Source organism: Octopus bimaculoides, chromosome 3, assembly GCF_001194135.2.
Source record: "Octopus bimaculoides isolate UCB-OBI-ISO-001 chromosome 3, ASM119413v2, whole genome shotgun sequence".
NCBI lineage: Eukaryota > Metazoa > Mollusca > Cephalopoda > Octopoda > Octopodidae > Octopus > Octopus bimaculoides.
Window position 1 is genome coordinate 23,338,890 of NC_068983.1, and position 27,514 is coordinate 23,366,403.

A 27,514-nucleotide genomic window follows, 5' to 3' on the forward strand; every position below is an offset into this window, starting at 1 on the left:
TCTGCCTCAGTCAGAGAACAAACAGCTACTAATATGAAGGCACAACCTTCATGGACCTTCAAGACCAAGACCACTGACGTATCTGGATAATGTAAGATGAGCCTCACCTTGATATCCGGACCATCTCAAAACAACACTGCCTCCCTGTTCAATCCAGGATGACCAAAAGACGAGTACATCTACTAGTCGTTGATAAGAAGCATATGTGTGCATCCCAGGAATTCTGGTCTAATATTTATATCTGGTAACTTGAGGTTTTAAAGCAAGGGACATTGTTTCAAAGCTAACCCTAAGTTATTGCATAAATTTGTTGAGCAAAGAACAATGACTTAGTTGATCCTACATTTGGGTCAACTGTGCATGCAGGTTTTCAGGGTTCTCCAAAAGGTCATATCAGATGTATACAAAGGCTTTCTGCTGATAATCCCACATCATGTGGAATTCTCAACAGCAAGTATTTGTACACTTTTAGAATGCCACTTCGAAAACAAGTTGGTCCAAGCACCCAAAAGTAACTGGAAACACTCTCTGTGGGACAAGCACATTGTAGTTCAGGCTTCTGCTACTAGAAGCCACTTGATATGACCCTCAGGCATCAGTCTGCCAACCAGCATCGTTGCGTACAGTCATACTGCCATGTAGTGTGTCTGTTTTACAGTGCTTCACTCCTGTTTGATTTTTGTGATGGCTGAAACAAAGGAATAATGTGTAACCATGAAATTCTATCTTCTGCTGGGAAAAACAGCAGCTGAAACAGTTGTCATGCTTCAAACAGCTTACATGAGTAAAACAATTTATAAGCAGTTCTCAATGATTTTGTGAATTTTTCAAAAACGTCTGTCTTCTCTGCCCCACCCTGTAGCATCTTGCTTAGAAACAAGTAAGGGTTGGCAACAGAAAAGGCATCCAGCCATAGAAAAAGTCTCAATGAACTCCAACTCCATCTGATCAATGCAAGCATGGAAAAGTGGACATAAAATTTTCCAAGTGTTATGATTGCTATATTAATGTAGGAAGTGTTTAAAAAAATATACAGTAGAAATAAAGGAAGTTTAATAATAAATTGCTATAATCCTTAAATTACACAGAGAATTAAAATTGAAGAGGCAATATAAATATATAAACAGATACGTCATTAATACACAACAATTAATAAAACTTATGAAGATTTTTATTTGAAATCAATATGGCTAATGTAAATCAAGAACATCACAACACAAGAATCTTGAAAAGTTCGCACAAAAATGAGATTTAAAAATGAAAATTTAAAAATATTCACATTCATTATTGTAAAGTTTACGACAGTCAAAAAAAGTTTTTAAATGACCATGTTATGATAAAATCTTTGTTTTTGTTAAAACATTGCGCTTTGTTAATGGATGAGGTAAAACACTATTTGTAAGGACAAAAAGGATGTTAATTTCTAACACAAATTCACAGAATATATTATGACTGCTAGTTCAGTATGTCTTTTATCTTTGAAACTGAGATAACTAGAACATAAAACATCAGTGCCACAAAAATAACAAAACTATCACTTCAATCCAGTCACACTAAACGATGGAAGATGATGATGAGTGTGGAAGTACAAGAATCGTCTGCCATCTGAAATAAAAGCAAACCAAAACTTTAAAAATGATTTAGAAAAAAAAAACAAAAAATGTTATGAATATACTTTATATCAGTAGTTCCCCAAAACCCTTTAACATTCACCATACTCTATCAAGTGCGATGCTTATTTATTCACATTTTCAATTAACCCTTTAGCATCCAGGTTACTGTGAAATGATATGCCTATTGTTCCCTGCAATTTGTTTTGAATTAATCATGCATTATCTTGTAGTTTTAAGATTTTGATGATGTGATTGTTTATTTTTAGAATGACATTTTAGGGTAAGTGTAAGAGGCCAGATCTAGTAGGTTTTGATATAGAATAGGTAGACTATTTCTGTCAGATATGGCTAGTTTAAATGCTAAAGGGTTAATTAAACATTATCTTAGTAATATCAAGATTTAGATGATGTGACTTTATTTTTTGAATGGCACATAAGATGGGTGCGAGAGGCTGGATCTGGCTAGTTTTAACATAAAACAGGTAGAATTTTTGGGCCAGATGCAACTAGTTTAAATGTTAAAGGGTGAGATTAAAATGAAATTTTCTCACAGACCCCAGTATTTTGAAAGATCTTACTCAAGGTGATTTCACTAACTGACAATATACACATTCTTCCGGTTTCATCTCTCAAAAGATATGCAAGTGAATAATTATATGCTGAGGAATTAAACATTTTACACAGCAGCCTTTTAAAATTTTGAACACAGATCATAGACCCCAGTACTACATTTGAGAATCCTTAGAAATCTACAAAGCCCAAGTTAGGAAATGCTGCTTTATTATAATGACAGGTGAAAATTTTGATTAGCTCATCTGTCTGCTGCCTATAAGCATACTTAATAATAAGATAATTTTATGCATTTATGTTTATTTAGCTGAATGAAATAGCACATCAGGAAAATGATACAGACAGGCATTTTATATCAGTGAAAAAAAAATTCATATCTACTCTGTAATCCCAAACTAAGTACACCAAGAACTATGGTTCCTGGAGATGTCCACATTTTATTAAAAGGTGAGAAATTTAGCTTCATGATTCTAGGATTAAAAAATTCTTTGCACAAGATGAAGAGGTATCATAACGGTCAAATAATATTGATCTAGTTATGTTCAAAATTACAATATGCATATGGATTTTTGTTTTGTCACTTTTTCATCTTGTAGATATTATTCTAACAATATTTTTAACATTATACGTACACTAAAAGTAGCTTTTGATTTTTTCTTCTACTTGCTACACGTGGAAGAATCAGTGTCTATGACTTTTGTAGGCCTCTCAAAACTAGAGATATTGATGCTAATGTTCCTCCTGAATCTTTGTAAGATAACACCTGCAGGAAAGGTACAAGGAAGGAGGGAATTCCTGAGGGACAACATTCTGGGAAGGATTAATGTGGAATCTGGGGGTGGGGAAGGAGGGTTAAGCATAAAAGAATTTTTTTAAATTAAAGTCTTTTCTAATCCTTAAATCAGAAATGATATGAAAGCAAAATTTCAATAAACTAATGCACTATAAAACAAGCATTACAGCTGAATACGAAAGAATAGGAATGGTTACAGCACTAATTAATACAAACAAAATACATTTTTTTCTTTTTCTATTTCAAAATTAAAAATAAGTATGAAATAAAATAAACATCAACTTACAATGAGAAGTATGAATTTTCGGCAGGTTATTTTACGAGGAATTTCCCAAGTAAGAAACTAATTGCAACAATTATTAAGCCAACTATGCAAACAACAATAGGCCAGGTCTTTTCAGAGTGATTTCCAACACATGTCACTGCGTCAGAAGCAATGCTTTCTTCCTTTTTCTCATCAGGTTCAACAGAATCAACTGAATCAACAGTGCTCTTTTCCTGTACCTCATCATTTATATTGGTATTCTCTTCTTCCTCTATTTCAGCAGCCTTTGCTGCTGCTCTCATTTTGATCCTTCGAGTTAATACTGTGGTTAAACTTTCTGATATTGGTGTGTATACTTCTGTTTTTTCCTGAAAAATAAAGATTAAAAATATACATTTTAAAAACGATTTATTTTCTGTATGATGCAACTTCCTTAAACGGCTGTTTGAAAAGATATCCAAAACCATTAAAAAAAAACAAAAACAAACAAATAATGAAACTTTAGTTTATAGATTGCCTCAGTCTATAACTGGAATGAGCAGGAGCCAAAGGGGAGCCTCTACTTAATTGATCTGCTAGAAATCTTCCTCAAATTGTATTAACATTTTAAATAAAAGACACTGACTAATGAAATCCCTAATATACACAAAGATGGGATGGAACACTTGCTTGATAAGGGTTATTCTGGGACTAAACTAGGATATGCCACCTTTTTAGATTGCTCAATATGACAGCTTTGAATCTGATACAGTATCTTCAAGAAGGAATTGCCTAAAATGTTAACTGATGTGCTATAGCTATTAAATAACATTTCTCTTCTTTATCCTGGCATAGGCATGGCTGTGTTGTAACAATGTTCATTTTATAATCATGTTATTTTGGTTATCTCTTTGCATAACACCCTGGGCAAGTGTCTTTCTACTGCAACCTTCAGTTGGCTGATCAATGTATTGTGAGTGAAACTGGGAGAGAAATTTTACAAGAGCCCCACTGTATGGCTAAAAAGCTCACTTTGCAACCATGTAGTTTCAGGTCCAACCCCTGTGTTGCACCTTGGGCAAATGTCTTCTACTGTGGCCCTAGGTTGACCAAAGCCTTGAGTGGATTTGGTAGATGGCAAATGAATGAGGTCTGTTGTTTATGTGTACAGAAATGGCTGTGTAATAAGAAGCTTACTTCCCAAGCACATGATTCTGGGTTCAGTCCCACTGTGTGGGACACCTTGGGCAAATGCCTCCTACTATAGCCTTGGGCCAACCAAAGCCTTATGAGTGGATTTGGTAGAAGGAAACAGGAAGAAGCCTGTTGTGTGTGTGTGTGTGTGTGTGTGTGTGTGTGTGTGTGTGTGTGTGTATATATATATATAGATAGATAGATACACACACATATATATATACATATATATACATACATGTGTGTATGTATTTGAGTGTGTTTGTCCCCGCCACCATCGCTTGACAACTGATGTTGGCATGTTTACGTCACTGTAACATAGCAGTTCAGCAAAAGAGACTGATAGAATAAGTACTAGGCTTATAAAGAATAAGCCCTGGGGTCAATTTGTTCGACTAAAAGATGGTGCTCCAACATGGCCGCAGTCAAATGACTGAAACAAGTAAAAGAAAATAAAAAGAAAAAATGTGTGCACATTATGTGACAGTTGCGAAGGGGTATCATCGACATAAAAGTGAGGTCATGGTAGGTGGGGGGATACATTACCTTGCTCAGAAACAGGTGATGGTTAGTGACAGGCATCCTGTTGTAGAAAATCTGCTTCAACAAATTCTTTCTGAGCCATGCAAGCATAGAAGGAGAGTGGACGTTGAGATGTATACTTGCTTGCTCTCATCTATTTTCATCGATTGTCAGTAATTATTATCTATCTTTCAAGTAAAGGATCTTTTATTTCACACATCTTCAAAAAGATGCAATACCAGCAGATGGTTGAATGGAGAACTGACAACAACACTGCTTATAGCTCATGCTTTTCAGAAGCACAAATGCAAACACACATACAACAGACTTCCTTCAGTTTCAATCTACAAAATACCCTCACAAGATTTCGTTCAGCTCAGGAACATAATAGCAACACTTGCCCAAGGTGCCATGCAGTAGGATTGAACCTGAAACTACATGGATAGAAAGTGAACATCTTAACCACACAACCATACTTCTGTGTGTGAGTATGTGTGTGCACACATACATTTATTTCTTCTTCTTTGCAATGACACTATATGTTTAGGTTTCCTGTAAACAATACATCCTAGAACTTGCCGGTTTTGATGTGTGAAGACCAATGGAATAAAAATACCAAATCTGTAAAAAAGGTAATGGTTGACAACAGGCTGGGTTGTCTTCTCCTAAATTTCATTTGTTTAAAAATTAATGTTACCCTTATAGATATTTCAACAAAAAGGTTATGGGTGTCACACACACATTTAGTATTCCATTGTCCCTGTAGAGAAGGCCTGTTATTTCACAGGACTCAGTAACTCACTTTATTGTTGGCAGCTCTTACTGAAATGTCTAATGCCCATTTCTTACAGCTAACAGCATCTTAACTTATTCAGAAGTAGATTAGTCTCTTCTGCTTAATTTTAGAAAACTGAACCCATGGCACCCTGTTTAATATGAAAATGTTTATGTAATGTTTTCAATAAAAATGTCTCTCCAGCTTACAGACTCAGAAGTTGGATCCTATGTGAATGTTCAAGATGTTTATTTTCCTTCTGAATGGGATGCTGGTCAGTCACAGTTAACCATCACCAGATACCACTAGCACTAATTTTCAGCTGAGTATTCTAGAGCAACAGGGAATAAAGTATTTTACTCAAGGATACAATGTGTCCAGTCTGAGGATTGACCCCCTTGATTTAATGATTATGAGCTCAACTACTTCATCATACACCTTCTCTTATAATAAGAGTTTATCACATCAGAACAAAGAAATTTGCCATGACTTACTGTAGTTATCCTGGTTGATGTAAAGGAAGTAACAGGAGTCTGTTCAACGCCTTCATTCGAAAGCTCTGTGACAACTGATTGGCTGTCAACGACCTCTTCCAGTTGAGTTGTACTGTCTTCCGTAATTTCTTTTGTAACATCTTCACTTGGTGGTATGGTTTCCAAATCTTCAGCTGGAGCTACAATTTTTTCTTCAGGCGGAGCTATTATTGGTGTGCTTTCTCGAGACGGTTTCTCTGGGGTGCCTATGTCTCTCTTTACAGGAAGCTTTGTTCGGGTGCGAGATCGAGAACGGGAACGTGATTTTGAGCGACGTCTCTGATAGCAAAACGAAAAATTAAACATTCTAAATTTACCTTAAAATTCAAATATTTTAACACTTTAAAAAACTTGGATGAGTCAGAATTTAATCCTTTTGTGATATTTCAAATGGAAAACACAACTGTGTGTTTCAAAGATAAAAAATTTATAAGGTTCAGTAGCAGAATAACTTTCTCATTAAACTATGTTTGGAACAAGTAAATAAAAATTTTTCATCTAAACTTATGAGGGTAGATTTTTATTCAAATATGAACCTTTTAAAAATGGACAGTTTGTATAATCAAATTTGGTACCAAAAGGATTAAACAACATGTAGGCTTGGATATAATTTCATTTTAATAAAATGATCTCTACATTGAAACAAAATATGATGTAAAGAGAGATTTTATTCATTCTCACCAATTCCCACAGACTAAGGAAGCTCTAAGCACAAGGTCAAATTACACAGCAAATGGAACAGTGTTCAATGTATACAGTCATTTATTCTATTAAACCTAGAAGATGAGATATAGCTGACTGCCATGAGATTTAAACTCATAAGCTATAGGAACAAAATTATATATTGTAAAGCATTTAATCCAGCCTCTTGGACTTTTGCCAACTCTAAATGCTACATACTACTAATAATAAATGATGTATAATGATGATCCCTGCTCCTTACCCTCTAGCATTTAAACCTCGCTATATCTGACCTGAAGAGTCTACCTGTTTTATGTTCAGACTGGATAGATCAAGCCTCTCACACCTCCAAACAATGTTATTCTAAAAATAAATGATCACATCTTTGAAACCTCAAAGCTACAGGATAATTAATGAGTGAATTCAAAATGTGAACAAATAAATATCAGATTTGATAGAGTAATCTGAATGCTGAAAGTTAAAGAAGTGGTAGTTTTATGAAGTAGTTTGTTTTGACTGCAATATCTTACTGGTACCTATTAATTCCAGCAGGATGGAAAGCAGAATTCATCTAAATGGAATTTGAACCAAGGACACTCAACCTAAATATTGTAAGGCATTCAGTTTGATGCCCTACAGATTCTACCAACTTTCAATAATTTTTAGGTGTAACATTAACAATGATGAAGGCAGTGAGCTGGCAGAACTTTTAGTATGCCAGATAAAATTGCTTAGCAATATTTCATCCATTTGCATGTTCTGAGTTCAAATTTTGTCAATGTATTTAGTTAAGTTGTTTTATATTGTTCAAACTTTGAACAATATAAAACAACCTAACTAAATATATGAGCTACTGTGTAAAGCAGAAAAACATGAAATTCTACAAGCAGGCATGTATCTTATGCAAAATCTGTGATGAGCCTAAATATAGGATAAAATCTTTATAAGAATTTATCAAGTAGTTAGCGTGAAAAACCGCATAAAGGAAAAATTTATTAATTATTCCCGTTAAATATATTGATTTATATTAAGAGCATTACTATACATAAATGCCTCACGCGAGGAAGGACTCGTAAAGTCAAAACTACCATAATAATATATATATATATATATATATATATCAGTGGCGACCCAGCCACTCGGGCTGTTCAGGCTTAGCTTGAGTATAAACTTAGTGAAGTGAACATGTATTTGCAAGCTGATTTAATTTCTGCCAACATTAACTTCAAGTATGTAATTTCAGCCAATAACTCGGGTTCCTTTGATTGAACCTGGTAGTTTTGACTTTAAGAGTCCCTCCTAGCATGAGGCATTTATGTATAGTAATACCCTTTATATAAATATATAAGGTGGCATTTCACAATTTACAACCGAAAGGCACAAATATAGTTGTGACTAAGGATGCAAATCAGCACCATCAGAAACAAAGAGTCAAAACAACTCTTAGCAATGGGTAAGCACTTATCTAATGACTGACAAGGGAAACAAGCTCTCAACAGCAAGTGTGAAGGAGCCAGATCCTTGATAATTTTAGATTTGTTTAGTCCTCATCAGTGACCCTTACCCAGTTGCTGAGGGTTAAAACTTAACATATTCATATATTCATATTTTGAGTTCTATTTTTCCCGTTTGCATCAACATACGTATGTATGCAAATACATACATACATACATTACATATAAATAGGGGAAGGGAATGTGTTTATTATTTGTGCTTCCTTGTCTTAACATTGCATGATTGTTGTAAATGAATGTTATTCATTTCCAAAATGCTGTGAAACAAGTTTAGTCATACAGAAATATTACTTTGCTTGGAAACAGATAAATGTTGGCAACAGGAAAGGCATCAGGCTATAGAAAATCTGGTTCAAACCCTGTCTGATTCATGCAAGCATGGAAAAGTGGACGTTATGATGATGATGATGAACACTTACTCGAGTAGATTTATTTCTCTTGTACTCTTCCAGAAGTGGTGTTGCACTTGTAAGATTTGATGCTGGTTCCCATGAGTCTTCTTCTGCACCAAAATTTTTCCATCGAATAAGGTATTCTATTTGCCCTCTTTTCTTCCTGTCTTTGAGCACAGCTCCAATCTTCAATTACAGAAATAAAAAACTTTTTTAAAAATACAATTTATTTTAAAATGTTTAAAGCAGTGGTTCTCAAGCAGGGTCCAGATAAGATTTTGTTAAAATTTATCTGTAATAAATTTGTTATACAAAATAATTTGTTATATTCACAAAATATTTTAATACAGTTCCTAATAATTAATTATAAAAATATATGTTTATTTTAAACATTGAATAACTAGGAGGGTCCATCTAAGTAAAATATGAATCAAAGGGGATTCACAGCCATAAAATGGTTGCGAAACACTGCTTTAAAGGATAAGATTACTAGAAAGGATTTTTTCCTTTTTTAATTGTAAAAATATTGGTCATCAACCAATATATTTTCTCTTTTACCAAATATCTGAATACAATTTCACCTAATTAACTATTGGGCTGTACATCTTGACAGAAAAATTAACAGCTTATGGTTGAAATGGTTTTGTTGATAAATCGCTTAACTTTAGAACATCAGTGTTTGGCAGAGAAAGTCCATGTCAGAAGTTAACAATACAAGAGACTAGGCTAGCTTTGTAAGAAAATATAAACAATGATATACTATCTTTGTTGGAAAACTAATGTCATGCATTTGGCTTTGGATTCCTCTGTAATGTGGAAATACAGATAATAAATAGTGGTCAATGATAACTCCTTTTTATTTTTGCTTTCGTTTGAAGGTCATTAAATCCTATCTTGCTAGTATTTCTGTTTAACCCCAGGTCATCTCTAATCCAGCTGATCTATGATCACAATATTCCAGTCATGATCATCCAATCTTTTCAATTATAGTGTCAATTACTATCAAATGTATCTTTCCTCATTCTTAAGATAGATTTTTATTTCAAGGGACATTTGGCTGCTCTTTTTAGCAGTCAAGTAACCATTAGAGGCTCTTTTGTTGACTTGTCTACTTCTCAATAGTCATTGTTCTTGCTCAAACCTAATGCTGGCAAAGCATTGATGGGTGAGGAGAAAGAATACATGCAGCCAGAGATTCAGCTCACATTCTTTCTGGCATTCTAGTTAATGAGTGTGTATGCTTGTGTGTAGAGACTACATGTGAAACATTAAATATGTATGTTATTCTGTTATTACTATACTCTATATATCTAATAAGTGTTGTTACTACTGTAATTGCAACTTGAAACAATCCATTTTACATTTACATACATAAAATAAGAAAATTTAATCAAACAACATTTATTTGTAATAGTACAATATTTTCTGGTATGACTCAGTGAACAACTTCGATAATTTATACAAGTTTCACATCCAACAAGATTCTTTATTCAATAATATTTTGTGGAAATGCTTAAAACTAAGTCTTCCTTGTGTAATCTACTACTTATCTATTGACATACCCATTTCACACAAGTGGTAGAAGATAACTTTCAAGTAAACGAGAAAAGCATTTTATCAAATTTAGATATTAATCTAATCACTTAACCCTTTAGTATTTAGATTACTCTGTCAAATGTAATATTTATTCATAATGTTTTGAATAAATCATGCATTATCTCATAGCTTCAAGATTTTAATGATGAGAGTGTTTATTTTTTTGAATGACACTGTATAGTAGGTGTGAGAGGCTAGATCTGGCCAGTTTGAACTGAAAACAAGTAGAACATTTGGGCCAAATATGGCCAATTTAAATGCTAAAGGGCTAAGCTCACAAACTGAAACCAATAATAATTCCCTATACCCACCACATGAATAATATCAGTGATGTAGTGTAGCTTTTAGCCAATTAAGATTTTCTATTTTTCTACTACATTCATATCAACTGTTTACAAGTATTAAGCAGTATCTTTTACAACCAGTTGCCACTATTGCAACAGTTTTTGTTTCTCTAGACTTTTTTGCAATCCTTATTTGCAATCCTTCTGATAAATTCAGCATGCATGATTTTCTTAACAATCTGCTTCCTTTCAATCCTACAGTGTCATATTCTCCCAACACATCTTGTATTTATCAACATCGTCCAGTGAGTTGAAATTTAAAGTATTACTAAGTTAGTAACACAAGTTGACATTTAATGTTCAACTTCTGTCACCAAATCTCAAATATTGAGTCTAAGGGAAAGAACTTATTTAAATAGTTATTTAAATAGTCAAATGAAGGCAGTATGTGAAAGAAGTGTTTAACCTTTTAGAATTCAGATTTTTCAGTCAGATTAATACTTATTTATTCACATTGTTTTAAATTGAATATGCATTATCTAGTGCTTAAATAATAACACTGCAATTTTCTCCTACTGTCTGCATTGAGAAACTAAAGAAAATTAATGGTAAATGCCACAAAAAAAAAAAAAAAAAGAGCATCACATACTCTGCTTCTGGACTACTCAACAACCAAAATACTTAATTCAGACATCATTTATCACAGAAGGTTGGAATGACTAAGGCATTCATGAACCTGAAGTCCATATCTGTTGAGCATGTTTTGGCATAATATCTGCTCAGACAATTCTATAATTAATTAACTAGCTAGCTAGATAATGGGTAATGTACTGAACTGTGAGAGATTAATATCCTAGCTAAAAGAAAATAGGTTTTTGGCATGTCTCACGACAAATATTGGATTTAAAGGTTTGGCCTCATGACCTGGGTTCTTAATTCAACTCATAAGAGTTGATTTGCCAGTGTGTGTACAAAAGAATATGAACCTTTTGGGGTTGACACATTGGTTCTGATGTTAAAGAAAATATTTTTACACAGATCTAGTTTTTCAAACCAATTAAGAATTTTTTTTGTTTGGAAAGCTAGAATTTTGTAGTCTTAGTCAGTCAGACCCATCTGGTATCTACATGATGGAAAGCATAATTGTTTTTCAGATGACATTAATTTTTGAGAAATTAATGAGAGCTGGAGTTGAAAAAGTTGGAAGAACACAATGGCAGTTGTTGTGTGAATAGAAAAGGTGTAGGTAAAAGTGCAAGTTGGTATTTTGAGAGTGAACAGAACTGAAAATGTATAGACTGATGATGATAGAAATAGAGAAAATAGGAGATGGTAGAGGTTAACTATCCAAGATGGGTAAAAGTTGTTCATAAAAGAGATGAAAACAAGGGATTCCTCCTAAGGGAGTGCAGTAGCACTGATAGACTCATTGATAAAATTACCATGGAATTACGGCGAACTGGACAAAAATCTGGGCCCTTAATGTGGTTCATGAAAAAGTTACCATCTTTAGTCCTCATCTTAGGATTAATGGTCATCTCTGGTTATTTTTAAAACTCAGTGGTGAAGGGGAAACAGTTGAGGGTAAAGAGGAATTTAATTAACTGGAGAAGAGTGGTAGCACTGGATTCAAACGAAGGCAGCACATCAAAGTGCTTAACCCTTTAATATTCAGATTTCTCTGTCAAATGTAATACTTATTCATTCACACTGTTTTAAATTAATTATGCATTATCTTGTAGCTTCAAGATAATGATGATGCGATTGTTTATTTTTTTAGAATGACATTGTAGGGTAGGTGTGAGAAGCCAGATCTGGCTGGTTCGAGCACGAAACAAGAATATTTGGGCTAGATATGGCCGGGTTAAATGCTAAAAGGGTTAAGGGCTCAGAGCTTGTTGTTGTAGAGTATGACAGTGTAAAGGGATTTTACATCCATGATGAAAAGAAGTCATGAAGATTCAGGAAAGAAGGAAATGGAGTCGAGAAGGTTAAGTTCATGGCTGGTATCCTTAATGACAGCAGAACAGTGATTAACGAGTGGCAGGAGTTTATTAAGGTAGCAGGAGAGAAGTTCAACAAGACTACTACAGGGAAAGATGATGAAGTAACCAGGATAGCTGGGCCCACACACATTTGGAAGAAAATAGATCTTAGAAGTACAAAGTATGTTGATGAGATTCATAGCTGTAGGAGGAATTTCGGAAGAGATTAGCAAGTTAATAGTTTCGGGATAACATTGAGTAATCTGCAAAGCTGAAATATATAGATAAGATGACTTACAGAATATTTTATAATTTTGACAATACGATCTTCAAGCAGGTACAAAGTACAAGATGGTTAAGACTATATTGAAATTTAGAGGACAGAACAAAAACATATTCAGGAAAGAAGTCTAGGTTTGTGTAATTTCTAACTTTAGGTGATTGTCTTTCTTTTTAAATAACATTGTGTATCTACCCTATTTACAAATGAAAAGATAGATGGGAAAAAAACTTTGATAACTGAAATAGTTTGTAGTTTATGACAAAGGATTCACTGTTAGCAGGACAATAAATACTTGTGAAGAAGAGGAAGTCAACCACAGGGAACATTTTTCAATTAGCATTTGAATAAAGTATTAGATATAGAACTTGTCTCCATTCTTGTTTTTTTTTTGTGTAAGAGGGATCGCTTTTATACTCAACCTAGTTACAAAAATTGAGATGAAAGTACAAAATTATATTAATTATCACAGTTAAGATAATCAGACTTTTTTCAAGAGATAATCAAACTATTAAGATCATTTTAACATCCGTTAGTGACTTGAAAATATCTATGTCATGGTATATAACCACACCTGTCAATCTTGTATCAGCTGATCTATCAGAAGTATAACATTTAAAAATTCAAGCACTTTTTTTTCCACTCATAATGTAGAAATCATTCATATATTGCATCTGTATGAAAACCAGCGACTTCTTGTATACATTAGCTGATGCTTTTAAATTCCGCTGAGGTTGACTTTGCCTTTCAGGGCTGATGAAATAAGTACCAGTCATGCACTAGGGTTAATGTACTTGACTAGTTCCCTCCATCTAAATTTCAGGCGTTGTACCTGTAGTAGAAAAGATTATTATTATAGGGAAACTGGCTGCACCAGTGATCATAATAGGTTCTCCCAGGTGAGATGACAGCAATTAATATAGTTTAAACTTTTGTAAGAAAAAACATGAATAGGCAAAAGTAAAAGAGTTTATTAGGTAGAAATGGTATGCAGCAGGATGCTAGCCATAAGGACAAAAGACATTACAGTAGCAGAAGACACAGTGACTAAACAATATATCAGTGGGCCATTGTTGGAGCATAATGTGAATATTTATCAATCAGCCATTTGGCTTTTTTTCCAGTGTTGTTCAGAATGCTTGCATGTGTAGCAGGTCTGTTAGAGATAAATGAACAGTATTCTAGGGTGGGTGATGATTGAACTTTGTAGAGCAATCAGACATTGCTCACGGTTTATCTTTTACTTTCAATCATTGGATTATAGTCATACTGGTGCACTGCCTTGAAGGGTTGAGTCAAACAAATCAACTCCTGAACTTAATTCTTTTTTAATTTTAAAGTCTTTGGTGCTTATTCTATCACTCTCTTGCTAAATTGCTAAGTTACAAGGTATAAACAAACTGACACTGGCTGTCAAGGTGGTGTGTAGGTGTGTAAACACACATGATGTGCTTCCACAGTTTCTATCTGCCAAATTCACCCACAAAGCATTAGTCAGTCTGGGGTTATAGAAGAGCACATTTGTCTAAGGTGTTGCACAGTGGGATTGAAACTTGAAAGTACATGGTTGCAAAATTAACCTCTTAACCAACCAACTAGACCTGCACCTTCTGAAGTACTTCTTCCACCCACTGAACAGGAATGGTATTCTTCAAAATGTAATGTTGGGAAAATTACAAGTGCTATGTCTACAATGGGTCTTCAGAGATTGCAAAGTAAGAAATCAGCATCTGTGGCATTTTTGAGAGCTTTAGATGTGTTTTGTATACAAGTAAAGGAGATAGAGTGAAAGTTCTTTATGTGCGAGATGTTTAAAAATGAGGATGCATTTAACAGCAGTCCAAACAGTTTACAAAAACTGAAAGAAAAGCCTACTGCAGGTCCTGCCAAACAGAAGCTTCCTATCAACTGACACATATAAAAGGATAGAGGAGCTTTTGTTAATGTTTAAGCTCTGTATCAAACCCGTTTGATCAGATCTATTATAAAAATTTTTCCAAGCATGCTCCTCTTTTTATGTGTATGATGAATTACATTTTATAATGCACCCATCTTCAGTTTACAGTGGTAAAAAAAAAAAAAAAACTCGGTGTTTATGCACAAGTAAATATGACTTGCCAGCAAATAGATTACTTTTGATAATTATTTTAGGCGGCATTGTATGAAGTTACAAACAGATTAATACATCTTCTGTCTTCCTAGACCATACAAAATGTGACAGCTGGAAGAAACAAGGCTACACTACCATTTGGCTGGTACTCATTTAATCTGAGCTGACGGGACCAATGTGAAATTAAGTATCTGGTTCAAGGACACAATTTGCCACTTGATACAGGGATTGAATCCACAACCTTCTGACTGTGAGCCCAACACTAACACTACGCTATTTACCTTTACTAAAATGGTAGGGTGTGATAAAAAGGGTATTTAGCTGTTATTTCTAGCAAGAGGATTGATTGCATTGAGACTATCTCATTGCAATGACTAATCCACCATAAAAACCACTGCCAAAGTTAATTAGGCAACCAAGCTAAGAGAATTACCTTTTTACATCTAGTAAGTTGCCTTGGTATCTGAGACCTCATTTCATGAGTGGTGGACTTACTGTTAATTATTCCTACATGGGTCACATTTGAAAATGTGGTTTTCTGTTAATCTGCTACAAGTCCCACATGATCATGTACCCATTACTTGTAGTAAAAACCACAATTTAAGACATCATGATGAAAACCTTTGAATTAATGAAAGTATTATTGTATCTTATAACAGAGTTAACTAAGTTCCAGAAAACTATTGCTATTTATATCAATATGAAAGAGGTCATCAGTTTCTACATTATGTAATCAAAATATTCCACTTGAGGAAGATTTGGCTTCAAGTTTCAGCAGACTGAACGGCCATGCAGAAGCTGCCTTGGTTCATTGTAGTCTACTGTAATTATTATAACTGCTTAAACTCTAGCCTGTCATATCAAACATTTGTCACCAGCTGTGACTAAACTGTTTTTTTTTTAAACAAAAAATAATGGAACATCAGAATAATTTCCCCTTTTGTTTTCTTTCAGCTGCTGCTAAATTAATTTTTGATTCTTTGTTTAGACATGTTATCTTTAAGTTGTTCAATTTATATATATACATACATATATCATTATCATTTAATGTTCATCTTTCATGCTGGCATGAATTAGATGGTCTAACAGATACTGGCAAGGCAGGGGACTGCAGCAGGTTCCACTGTGTTTTGGTATGGTTTTTATAGCTGGATGCCCTTCCTAACACCAACCACTTGTGGATTTGAAAGAGAAATTACTATTAAAATTAGCAACTACGAAAAGAGTGGTACCATAAAAACCATACCAAATTAGACACTGGAGCATGGATCCTGTCAAACTGTCCAACCTATGCCAGCATGAAACATGGAGTTAAATGATGATGTATTACACAAGTTAACACACAATATGAGAGGTTAGAAAATTACTATTTTTAAATCTCACAACGAGAGATATTCAGCAACTGTATACATAGATATTGTTTTGAGCTGAGTGGGGGTACTAGATTCCTTTGTTCAAAAATATAACACAGATCATGTAATATAGCCAGCTGGAGACGATGTCTCCTGGGGCTAAATTACAGCAACATTCGTCCTAAACCATGACTGCCATGTTATGTTGGCAAACTCTCTTTACTATAATATGAGAGCTGTCTGAAAAATACATTTCTTCACTGCACAAGTAATTTTGGTGGATTCAAAGCTGAAGTTATAAGATCCATGACAGAAATCATGTCATTGGATTTGCACATGGATATATCTAGAAGTGATGACAATAATGTCAGAATTAACTTACAAGATGTGCACTTCAATGAAAGACTTTTAGAGTTTAGAGCAGCAATGTACAAATGATGTGAATGGTGACCAGGACAAAACACGTTAAGCTAGGACACAAAGCAAAAAGATCGCAAAAAACTTTATGCTGTTTTTAGAATATTTGAAGATAGAAACCAAATAATAATAGATGCAGATCCATATGTAGAGAGACAGCGCTATGCAAGTCAGAAAAGTTGAACATGCATTCAATTGCTATAAGGTCATGCACAAAGAAAAGGAAGAAATATTGAAATATATAACCCTTTTACAATTAGGAGTGGAGGCACAATGGCCCAGTGGTTAGGGCAGCGGTCTCGCGGTCATAGGATTGTGGTTTCGATTCCCAGACCGGGCGTTGTGAGTGTTTATTGAGCGAAAACACCTAAAGCTCCACGAGGCTCCGACAGGGGATGGTAGTGAACCCTGCTGTACCCTTTCACCACAACTTTCTCTCACTCTTACTTCCTGTTTCTGTTGTGCCTGTAATTCAAAGGGTCAGCCTTGTTACCCTGTGTCACGCTGAATATCCCCGAGAACTACGTTAAGGGTACACGTGTCTGTGGAGTGCTCAGCCACTTGCACATTAATTTCACGAGCAGGCTGTTCCATTGATCGGATCAACTGGAACCCTTGACGTCGTAAGCAACGGAGTGCCAACAACAACAACAATTAAGAAAATAAAAACATCTAATTTCATTTTGCATATACTGCTCATTGCAAAACCACTAAAACAAAACTACATCCAATTCAGTTATTTTGTTCTTTACTTATGCTATTCATATCTTCTTCCCCACTACCCCAAAGTTTGGTTCCTTCTGAACTTTAACCTTTTCACATCAACTTGTCTGAAACCATCAGTTTTTCTGTGACACAAACTTCCTGTTTTAAAGGGATCTAAATTTAAAATTTCCTTTAAAACTCCATGTCAACCTATGTTCCAAACAAGGCAGTGAGCTGGCAGAATTATTAGCAGTCTAAACAAAATGCTTAGCAACATTTCATCTATTTTTTTAATGTTCCGAGTTAAAACTCTGCCAAGGTTGACTTTGCCTTTTATCCTTTCAGGGTCAGTAAAATAAGCAAGCACCAGTGGAGCACTAAGGGGTCGATGTAATCAATTTATGCTCCAAACACTAGTTTAATAGCAAACTTATTTTACTAAGTTCTTCATTATTTTAAAAGTTAATTGAAATTAAAGTAGCATAGTTCAACAGAAATATAGTAACAAGAGTTAAATCTTAGTATGTTTTGATATCAATGCAAGTAGCATAGCAGACATATTCTACTGGGTGGTGCTTAATGTGTGTGTGTGTGTGTGTGCACACACACATTACATATACATACATACATACATACATACATACATAGAGAAATAAATTTTATTAGAAAATTCTAATGAGGAAAACGTAAAAAGGTTATACTATTGCTTAATGATTTGCGAGTCTCATTCATCAAAAGCATACTTATGTTCAAAAGGCTGAGAATTAATTTTTGAAAGCAATGCATAATACATTACAAATTAACAGTATTACTTATCACAAAAGTGTAGAGAGCAAAATGACTGTTGTAAAGAGGTAGGGCAAGATTACTATTTCAAACTCTGGAATCTGAAGCATTCAATACTAGACAGAAGAAATAAAACATCATCTAAGAAATTATTACATTACGATATAATTACACCATAACAAACAGATGGTAGTTTAGAGCAAACCAAGCGCGCGCGCGCACACACACACGTGCACACACGCGCACGCACGTGTACAAGGCCTAGAGTTTGCAGAGAGGGGTACTGGTCAATTACATTGACCTCACATGCTCAAATGGTATTTTATTTTATTGATCACTAAAATGATGAAAGGGAAGTCAACCTTAGTGGAACTTGGATTCAGAACACAAAACCAAAAGAAATGCCACCAAGCATTTTGTCCAGCATGTAATGATTCTCCCAGTTCACTGCCATATTGAGAGAGAGAATATTGAGTTGTTTATGAATATGCATGATGTTCCATTATAGATATGTACTTTGATGAAGGGTAAATCTATACAGGGTTCACAGTTGTACAGGACAGAAATATTTGTCTTCCGAGGAGATAAATTCACCATTAGAATTAGTTTCAATTACTAATAATTATAGACAAGGATAAGGCGGCAAGCTGGTAAAATTGTTAGCATGCCAAGCAAGATGCTTAGTGGCATTTCATCTGCATTTATATTGAGTTCAAATTCTGCTGAGGTTCATTTCGCCTTTCAGAGTCAAAATTACCAGTTGAACACTGGGGTGCATGTAATCAACTGGCCCATATCCCCAAAATTGCTGCCTTGTGCCAAAATTTGAAACCAATAATTATAGACAAGGATTGTGTGGAGTCAGGTGGCACCAGGAAGTATGCCATTAATGGAGCACATACACAACAACACATTCAAATATATTTCAGCATATACTAAGGCAATAAAATATAAAGAAAACAGAATAAAGGATCAACTCATCATAATTATTATGTTCATCCCTCTATGTGAGAGAGAGTTGGACACAGGGTCGTGCACAACACTTTTAGAGATAGAGTTTTATACGCAGACACTCTTCCTCACACTAATTCTATTAGCTGTGTCTTACAACATGCAGGGATATGGCGTATTTGATTTAAAAATGGATTGGTGTATATGATTCTCTTTAAATGACGGGCAACAGAATAATAGAAAGGCAAATATGATGAACTAAGGCATGAAGCCATCAAGCTTGAATGAATAAAGAACATTTAGTAAGAGCAGAAGATACATAGAGGACAAGGCACACAAAGTGGGTCAGTATGATTGAAATATTACTTAGTTTGATTGTGTGTAATGAGAATGAATATATAAATAATATAGATTTCCTTACAAATTCCACAGTCAATATGTGGCGGGTCCCAATAGGAAAAAGAGTCAATGTAAAATTTCATCTTTAAGACAAAATTGAGAGATAAAGATTTTGCAACTCTCTCATAGTTTGTATAGTTAATAATATATCTTTTTTTTTATAACTGGTGGAAGTAATGATACAGGTCAAGCAATTATGTACAGCAATTTCATTGGTTCATCAGATTATTACCTATATCTGCAGTTACATGGTGACCAACTCAGTACTTTGCACATATGCACAGTAACCAGCACAGCATCACACACAGTAACCAACAAAGTATCATACTTCATCATCATCGTTTAACGTCCGCTTTCCATGCTAGCATGGGTTGGACGATTTGACTGAGGGCTGGTGGACCAGGAGGCGACACCAGGCTCCAATCTGATTTGGCCGAGTTTCTACAGCTGGATGCCCTTCCTAACGCCAACCACTCTGAGAGTATGTGAAAGGCCAATAGTAGTAAAATATAAACCCAGTATTACAAAAGATATCAAAATATTTGCACTAATAAAACTAATAAAGCTAATTTACAATTGGCTCCAAAAATAAAGTATTCTTATCGATTAAATTATATGGAACACCAAGATATAACATTTCTGAAAAGGAGCCAATAGAACTGTTACATGCTCTCTTGACCTACTAAAAATACTAATGGAATCTCAAATCAAACACTAATGTCTTAAAAATTGGAGGGAAACGTTTAAATAGAGATATACCTAAAAAAGACTGATTGGGATCAACCGGAGTCTAACCAACAGTGACTGAGTGTATGAAAACTGATTCAATATTTCCAGCAGGATTCAATAAAAAATATGTAATAAAGAGAGGAGGAGGTCTTGTTGAAGATCATTCTAAACATGATTTTCTTCAGTTGATTAGTAGCAGTCCTCTATTTTGGTCACAGTCTACTGTCTTTAGTCTACCTTAACCCTTTCACATTCGGATTATTCTGTCAAATGTAATGCTTATTTATTCACACTGTTTTGAATTAGTCATACATTCTCATAGCTATGAGATTTCAACATTGTGATTGTTTATGTTTAGAATGACATTGTAGGGTAGGTGTGAGGCCAGGTCTGGCAAGTTTGGCCACTAAAGAGGTAGAATATTTTGGCCGGATATGACTGGTTTAAATGCTCAAGGGTTATTAAGGAGTATCAATTCAAACCTAATCTTGCCACAATTCTAAAAGCATTTTATTAATTGTTTTGCTTTCATTTTTCTGTTGTGATTCACTGCTTTCACTTCAATTAATTTTCAAAATACCAGAATAACTACCATTGTTGAGTTAGTTTTTTGGAATACAAATTAACATCGTCTTTGGATGGAAGGTTTTACTTTAGATCACTTTAACTCTTTTGATACCAACCTACCTGAGACTGCCTCAAGTTCAGTGGTTCTCAACCATAGTCCATATAAGATTTTGTGAGAGTCCACACAGTAAAATAATAAATTGAGGATTCACAATAGTATTTAGATGTATGTATTCTTTCTCTAACATTTTACATTGTTCAACCTACACAAGTTAATGTGTGCAAAACAAAATAGAAATTTTGAAAGAAGTATCTATAAAACTAGTTTTTAAACATTGATTGGCTATGGGGATCCACCAAAATAGAATAGTAATCAAAGGGGTCCCTAGATGAAAATGGTTAAGAACTCCTACACTAATCAGTCAAGTGACAAACTTCCTGTGATCTAAATTCAAACTTTCAATCAAAATTTCATGCTAATTTATGTTCCAAACACCAGCTTAATAATGATTAAGTTATTTTACGAAGTTCTTCATTATTTTAAAAATTAATTGAAACATAGGCTGTGTACTTCAGCAGAAATATAGTAACAAAAGGATAAAAACATGGAATTTGTATAATACAACTTAGGGTAGTATGAAAAGGATTAAATGATTTTACATATTGAGATCTTGTTCACCTGTACTGTTGATTTCATCTGAAGTGAAATCAATTTAGCTTCATTCTTATAAAAATAATAGTCATCAATAACCTTAAATGTATAATTAAGTCATGGAATAAATAAATGTTGCAGCTTTTTTCCATTATAATTATCAATAAAGGTCTTATGTAATATTTAATGCACGTTTACAACATCATTACTTTCCTAATCGAATGAGGGAGTTCCTATGTTAGTGAACCTGCTAGAAATAGCAGCCAAATTTCCCTCAAATCCCATCCGATTGTTTTATATGAAAACAGACTGATTATACAGAAGTCTTCAATGCTCCTAAAACGGTAGGATGGTTATGGTTGGAATGTCTAATTATGTCTGATCAAGGCTAATCTGGGAGCTAAGTAGGCACATCAGATAGGGCACCTTTTTTAAAATTTCATTTTCACTTCAAGTTACACAATCTTGTTCTTGGTTATTGAAATGGGAAAACAACATAAGGTTGTGGATTTAACTGAATACAGACAAGAACAAAATAAATAATTTTTTTCTAGCAAACAAAATTTGTCTTTAACAATTTTTGTCACCTAACTTAAAGCTTCTATGGCAGAGATTCTCAAATTTTTCTTCCCAAAAGCCCTTCATTTTGTCAAGTAGTGTTAGAGTACCCCTTGTGAAGAGGGTTTATAAAATGGCTGAATACTATAGAACAGACACATACCATTCATTAATAAAGAATAAAAAGTTTTGAATGGTACAACAACTCACTATAATTCAAAAAATGAACTATATACCTGCTGTAATTTAGTTATCTATAGTCCGATGATATTTCGGAATACAATTCCTTCTTCAGATATTCTTAGATGGAGTCTCTGCTTTGATTTCATCTTTCTACAGTCAATAAAAGTATCAATCAAGTATGGGTCAGAATAATCAACTGTCCTGTCTCCAAATTTCTGGCAATGTATCTTAGGTATGAAACCAATTTCATTTAATTTAATGTTCCGTTGTAAAAGAAATAGATTAGTTTGGCTCTCAAACAAGTAACTAAATTCTTGACAGTTTTAGAGAAGCGCATACACATGCATTCTCAAATGACAGTCTTGCACGAAATTTGTTTTGGGTTATGAACATTGCTCAACAGCCTTGTTCAAGATAAATGAATGAGAAGAGCAAAAGGCTCTCTACACATTTTTATAGTAATGATTACTTCAAAATTCCAGTGGTTTTACAAACCTTGTATGCCCCTGAAAAATTCTCTTTCAATTACAGAACCTCTATGGGGCTATCAATCTGATAGAGCTGATAAATATCCTGAAAATACATACTCTAGTCTAAATATGCATATTGGTAGCCAGCCCATATTGGTAGCCAGCCCAAAGTACTTCTAAACAGATGGGTGGGTCCTAACCGGAAAGCTTTTGATAATAGGCTTGTTCTACTAGCGTTGAACCTACAGCTAAACAACAAATCAGTTTTCATCTATGTTTAGAACCCAATGTTTACATATTAAAATCCCTTCAATTAATACCATGTACCAGTCTAAGAGACTAAAATAACTATAGACAGATACTACTCTACATACACAATTTTTTTTTTTTTTTCATGCAAAGCTCAACACTGCAGTCAGTCAGCTTAATGTATTGGACTCAAACCAGACTCAAACTCACAGCACCAATGTAAACCAGAGGTTTTTAATCGGGGTCCACATAAGATTTGAGGAGGGCACGCAACAAAATAGTGAATTGGGGAACCATAATAGTATTTTAAGAGCCCCTGAAAAAATTTTGCTTTAGATGTGTGTATTGGCATGTATTGCAAGAAATGGTTGTTCCTTTCTCAAACACTTTACATAGTTCAACCTACACAAGGCGTGAAAAAATATTTGGAAGAAGTTTCAATAAAACTAGTTCTTAAAACATTGAATGGCTATGAGAGTCCACCAGAATAAAATAATAATCAAAGGGGTCCATGGATAAAAAATGGTTGAGAGCCCCTGATGTAAACCCTCATTTCCAGCTATTATCATTGCTCCAGTACAATATCATATATCTTACCTACCCATTATGTGGAAAGAAAGAATTTTTTTTTTTACCTTCTGTAAAAAGGCAGTTATAATTCTAAACCGCTCACATCCACTTAATACCCAAGAGTCTAACACCGCTTCAAGTATTCCCAGCACTAATTAGGTCGCATGTTTCAGATTCTATATAGCAACAGCCGAACACATGTGCAACATAGTTGACTTGAGAGAATGGTAATCTACTCACAGTAGAAAGCAGGACTTTCTACAGGATTTAAGAAAATATATATACCGTTAGTATTTTATTTAAGGGGTTTAACTTTGATAATGTTTCCATCTCTCTTAGAGAACAAAAAAAAAAAAGAAAGCATTGAGAGAAAAAAAATTCAGACTACATATAAATACACTTAGATAATTAATTAATATATATACAGATAACAGAAGATGTGTGGGGGAAGACTATGGACTATTAAGTCTTAAAAAAAAAATAATAACTTGTCCGTACATTCAGTTAGCTATCTTGAACAAAGAACAGATAAAAGCATTGGGGGCAATGTTCTATTTACTAGCTATTTCAGCGACAAAAAATATAAAAGATAAAATATGCTGGTGTAGTTATTTGCAGTATTTGCCTGTCGGTTTCTAAATTCTATGTCACGACTGACCTCTGTAATTGGTTAACGTTTCCATTCACGCAAAAACGTCCTGACAAGAATTCTTATAAAAGCAAATATTCATGCATGCTTTTTCCTTTTAAAAAACAAATGAAACCAATAACTAAATTCCATCTAAACATGCATTTTTTTTTTTTTTTTGCTTCTAGCAAACTGCATCTTCTGCATTAACAGGAATTTTAATACTTTCAGAGAGAGGAAGGTGGCTCTGAGTGGACAGGTCTGAACAGGGAGGTGCCTTCAGTTAGAAAATGGCAACGAGGGTGGGATACTGTTATAAGAACTAAATTTGACAGTTAATGAATTGCTATCAACAGACGCGAAATCGTACGTTAATCGTGCAGGATAAGCATTCGCCGGCATGGATCAACGTTCTGCCAAGTACTAACCTTGGAAATTTACTAAGTGACAATGAATCATGAATAGTAGTGGCATTGAGAATGGATGCTGATGTTTGTGCACCATGCAAATATCGTTCCGGAAAGTCCATGTATGATAGCTTTAAATTACATGGAGTTTCCCCGATACTTAAACGCCGATAGGTTTCCGAGAAATTCGAAGATCAACAGGATAATGAATCAAGCATTGGCTTCAGATCAATTTTTAGTCTGTTATGGAGCCAAACGGTTTGTCTCGCACAGATGACAAAACACAACACAGTATGCTTGTGTCTTGGATTAGATGACAGTCTACTCCGAGATATTACTGTGGATTCTTGTCCTGATAGTCATGTCCTTAATTGTGCTCGTCTTGCTAATTTTGCCACTTTGTCGGCAAAGTAAATAAAGATTTCTAAATACGTAAGGTATCAACTGTATTTGTCAAATAGATTTTGAAGCCACTATTTACAGTCCTTTAACAAAACCGTTTTTTGTCTGAATTTGGTTTAATATTTATTTAGGCAACCAAGAAACAGCGGCAAGACACATTATTATTATTTACATATGTTATACAAGCTGTAAATATGTCAATCATAAACAGGGTGTAATTGTATATTGAAAACGTTTTATAAAAGACAGGAAACTGAAAACATGTTTCGCTCCACAAAGCACAGGTACATTAATAAATAACACATGCACTAACTTGTAACTCAACCATCGTGGTAGGACTGAAAGCTGATACGCACAAGAGATAATAAAACAGAAACTATTTTTAAGGAGCACAAGCCATCGCTTTGTAGAGAATCGAAATACTTCTCCAGTTCATGATTTCCTAAAAGAGCATTAACCGAATAAATGAAGAGACTTCAATTAGGAATGGCACAAAGAAAAAAATAGTATAAATCTTTATATAATAAATCTAAAATTGGTGTTTCGGGGTTTCTTTAGGATCGTTTGGAAGAAAGATCCTTTGCGAATGCCGTTCGCCTAAATTATAAAGTAAACGTATTCTAAAAATTCATTGGAAAGGTCTTTTAATGCAACAATTATTCTATACATTATTTCGATGCAATTTATTTTTAGAAAGCATTTAATTTTTTTTTAATTTTTAAACCTATAAGAATTAAATAAAATGATAAAATTTCTTTAGATATAGCAACATATTGTAAAGAGTGCAATTAGATGCAGTAGTTAACATAAAAACATCAATGGGAAGGTTTTTTTTCCTATTTACTACTCAATGTCGTCTAGGGCGCCAAATACGCCGGCACATTTTAAATTAGATGTTAGCACTAAGAATGCATCTTTGGTTTTTCTACTGATTACTAATTCAATCAATTAAATAATGAATTGGATACATCTATTCTGTAGCTTTGAATGAATCAATAAGATTCATTAAAACTAATGATTATTCAATTGACAATATATAAGTATATTTCTGTGAAACATTCTTACATTTTAAGACAATTACTACTACGAACATTATTACTACGGCTAATACCATACTAGAAACTTTCATGCACATTTAGACAGATTCAGATTTATAATGATCGAAAATACCGGAAAAAATTGCAAGCAATGCACCAGTTATAATTATAATTTAGGAGCACATTTACGCGTGCTTGATTAATTTTGAAAAAAAATTCAATGATATAGAAGAATTAAAAAAATGTATTGCACTTCATTTGTTTTCTTTTTGAAGTGATGTAAACAAAATATGTTCTTATAAAATAGGAGGTGTTACATAGAAATAAACAGTAGCATGAGGTTGATTTCATACATTTACATTTCTAGCTTTCGTAAGAATTCGTTTTTAAATGTTAACTTGATTGGAATAACAAAATATATTCATTAAATTAAAAACGGAGTTTCTTGCAAACACTACTCCAGTAAATACCATGTAACGTAGATATTCTAAAAAACAACAAACAATTAGGATATCTAACTAAATACCAAATATGGACTATATATTTGAAAGAATTAAGTGGATCAAAAATAATAATAAAATTAAATAATTTAAAGATACCAGAGGAGATGCTTATTTAGAAAATATTAGACACGTTTCGGTGGGGGGAAAAATGTAATTTGAAATGAATGCAATTAGGAGAGAATGTAAAGAATGCAGGTTTATTATATAACAAACATTCTGTTTCCTCTTCCTAAACCGATTAAAATTAAGTATTGTTTGTTTATTTTAAATACAACATTCCTTAACAGTATGAAATAGACAAGAGGCACATGTTTCCATCCTAAATCGGTGTATCGTTACCGGTGTTGGTGCCTCGTGTAAATCTTTAATTAAACAATGCCGACACGGAATATACATTAAAAAAAAGTCTTACAAGTCGATAATTAAAAAATACTGCTAAGAAGAAACCGCTAATGCAAACAGAGCTACGAAAGACTTCCAATAGTCAATTAATAACAACATGCATAGTATGTGTGCAGCTGACTTACCTCGTATATATCCTCCTCGCTGGACATTTTTCAAATATAGTGCTTTCCCATCATTCACAGCAGTTAATGGCATAAGCTTTATATTCCATCGATGACCTAATTCAAATTTTCTACTGCTGGTTTGTAATCAAGATTGTCTGACAATTGCGTTATGAACCCATTTCTCCAATTTAAATATACATATTTATTTATACACACACATTTGCTAGTAGAAAATTTAAAGTAGGGGGAAATATTTTTGTCAATTCAGTAAATTTCTACCAACGCGTTTATTATGTATTTCTCTTTATAAAGGCCTTTGTTTTTGTTTTTTTGCTGTTGTATATATTTAATTCG

At 33.9% G+C, this 27,514-nt stretch overlaps 1 protein-coding gene across 2 annotated transcripts; it reads right to left on the reverse strand.

Annotated features, from left to right (window-relative positions):
- Positions 1 to 1,153: 1,153 nt before the first annotated feature.
- LOC106880110 (heterochromatin protein 1) lies at positions 1,154 to 27,458 on the reverse strand. 2 transcript variants are annotated; one of them, XM_014929926.2, is made up of 5 exons: positions 27,179 to 27,458; positions 8,859 to 9,017; positions 6,206 to 6,523; positions 3,263 to 3,609; positions 1,154 to 1,605 (listed from the first exon to the last, which is right to left on the reverse strand). In XM_014929926.2, exons 1-4 carry the CDS (start codon positions 27,203 to 27,205, stop codon positions 3,289 to 3,291), a joined length of 825 nt encoding a protein of 274 aa, XP_014785412.1. In that variant the 5' UTR covers positions 27,206 to 27,458; the 3' UTR covers positions 1,154 to 1,605; positions 3,263 to 3,288. The 2 variants fall into 2 exon arrangements, with proteins under 2 accessions (XP_014785412.1, XP_052822051.1); XM_052966091.1 differs by lacking the exon at positions 27,179 to 27,458 and adding an exon at positions 25,425 to 25,454.
- Between the last annotated feature and the right edge of the window lie 56 nt (positions 27,459 to 27,514).

What these genes read in the sequence shown, in the direction of transcription:
- LOC106880110 (XM_014929926.2), bottom strand. Translation starts at nt 27,205, where the DNA reads ATGTCCAGCGAGGAGGATATATACGAG. An exon ending in GCGAGGAGGATATATACGAG is followed by an intron (nt 9,018 to 27,178) that starts GTAAGTCAGCTG and finishes CTGTAATTGAAG; the next exon opens with ATTGGAGCTGTGCTCAAAGA. An exon ending in AGAGAAATAAATCTACTCGA is followed by an intron (nt 6,524 to 8,858) that starts GTAAGTGTTCAT and finishes TTTTGCTATCAG; the next exon opens with AGACGTCGCTCAAAATCACG.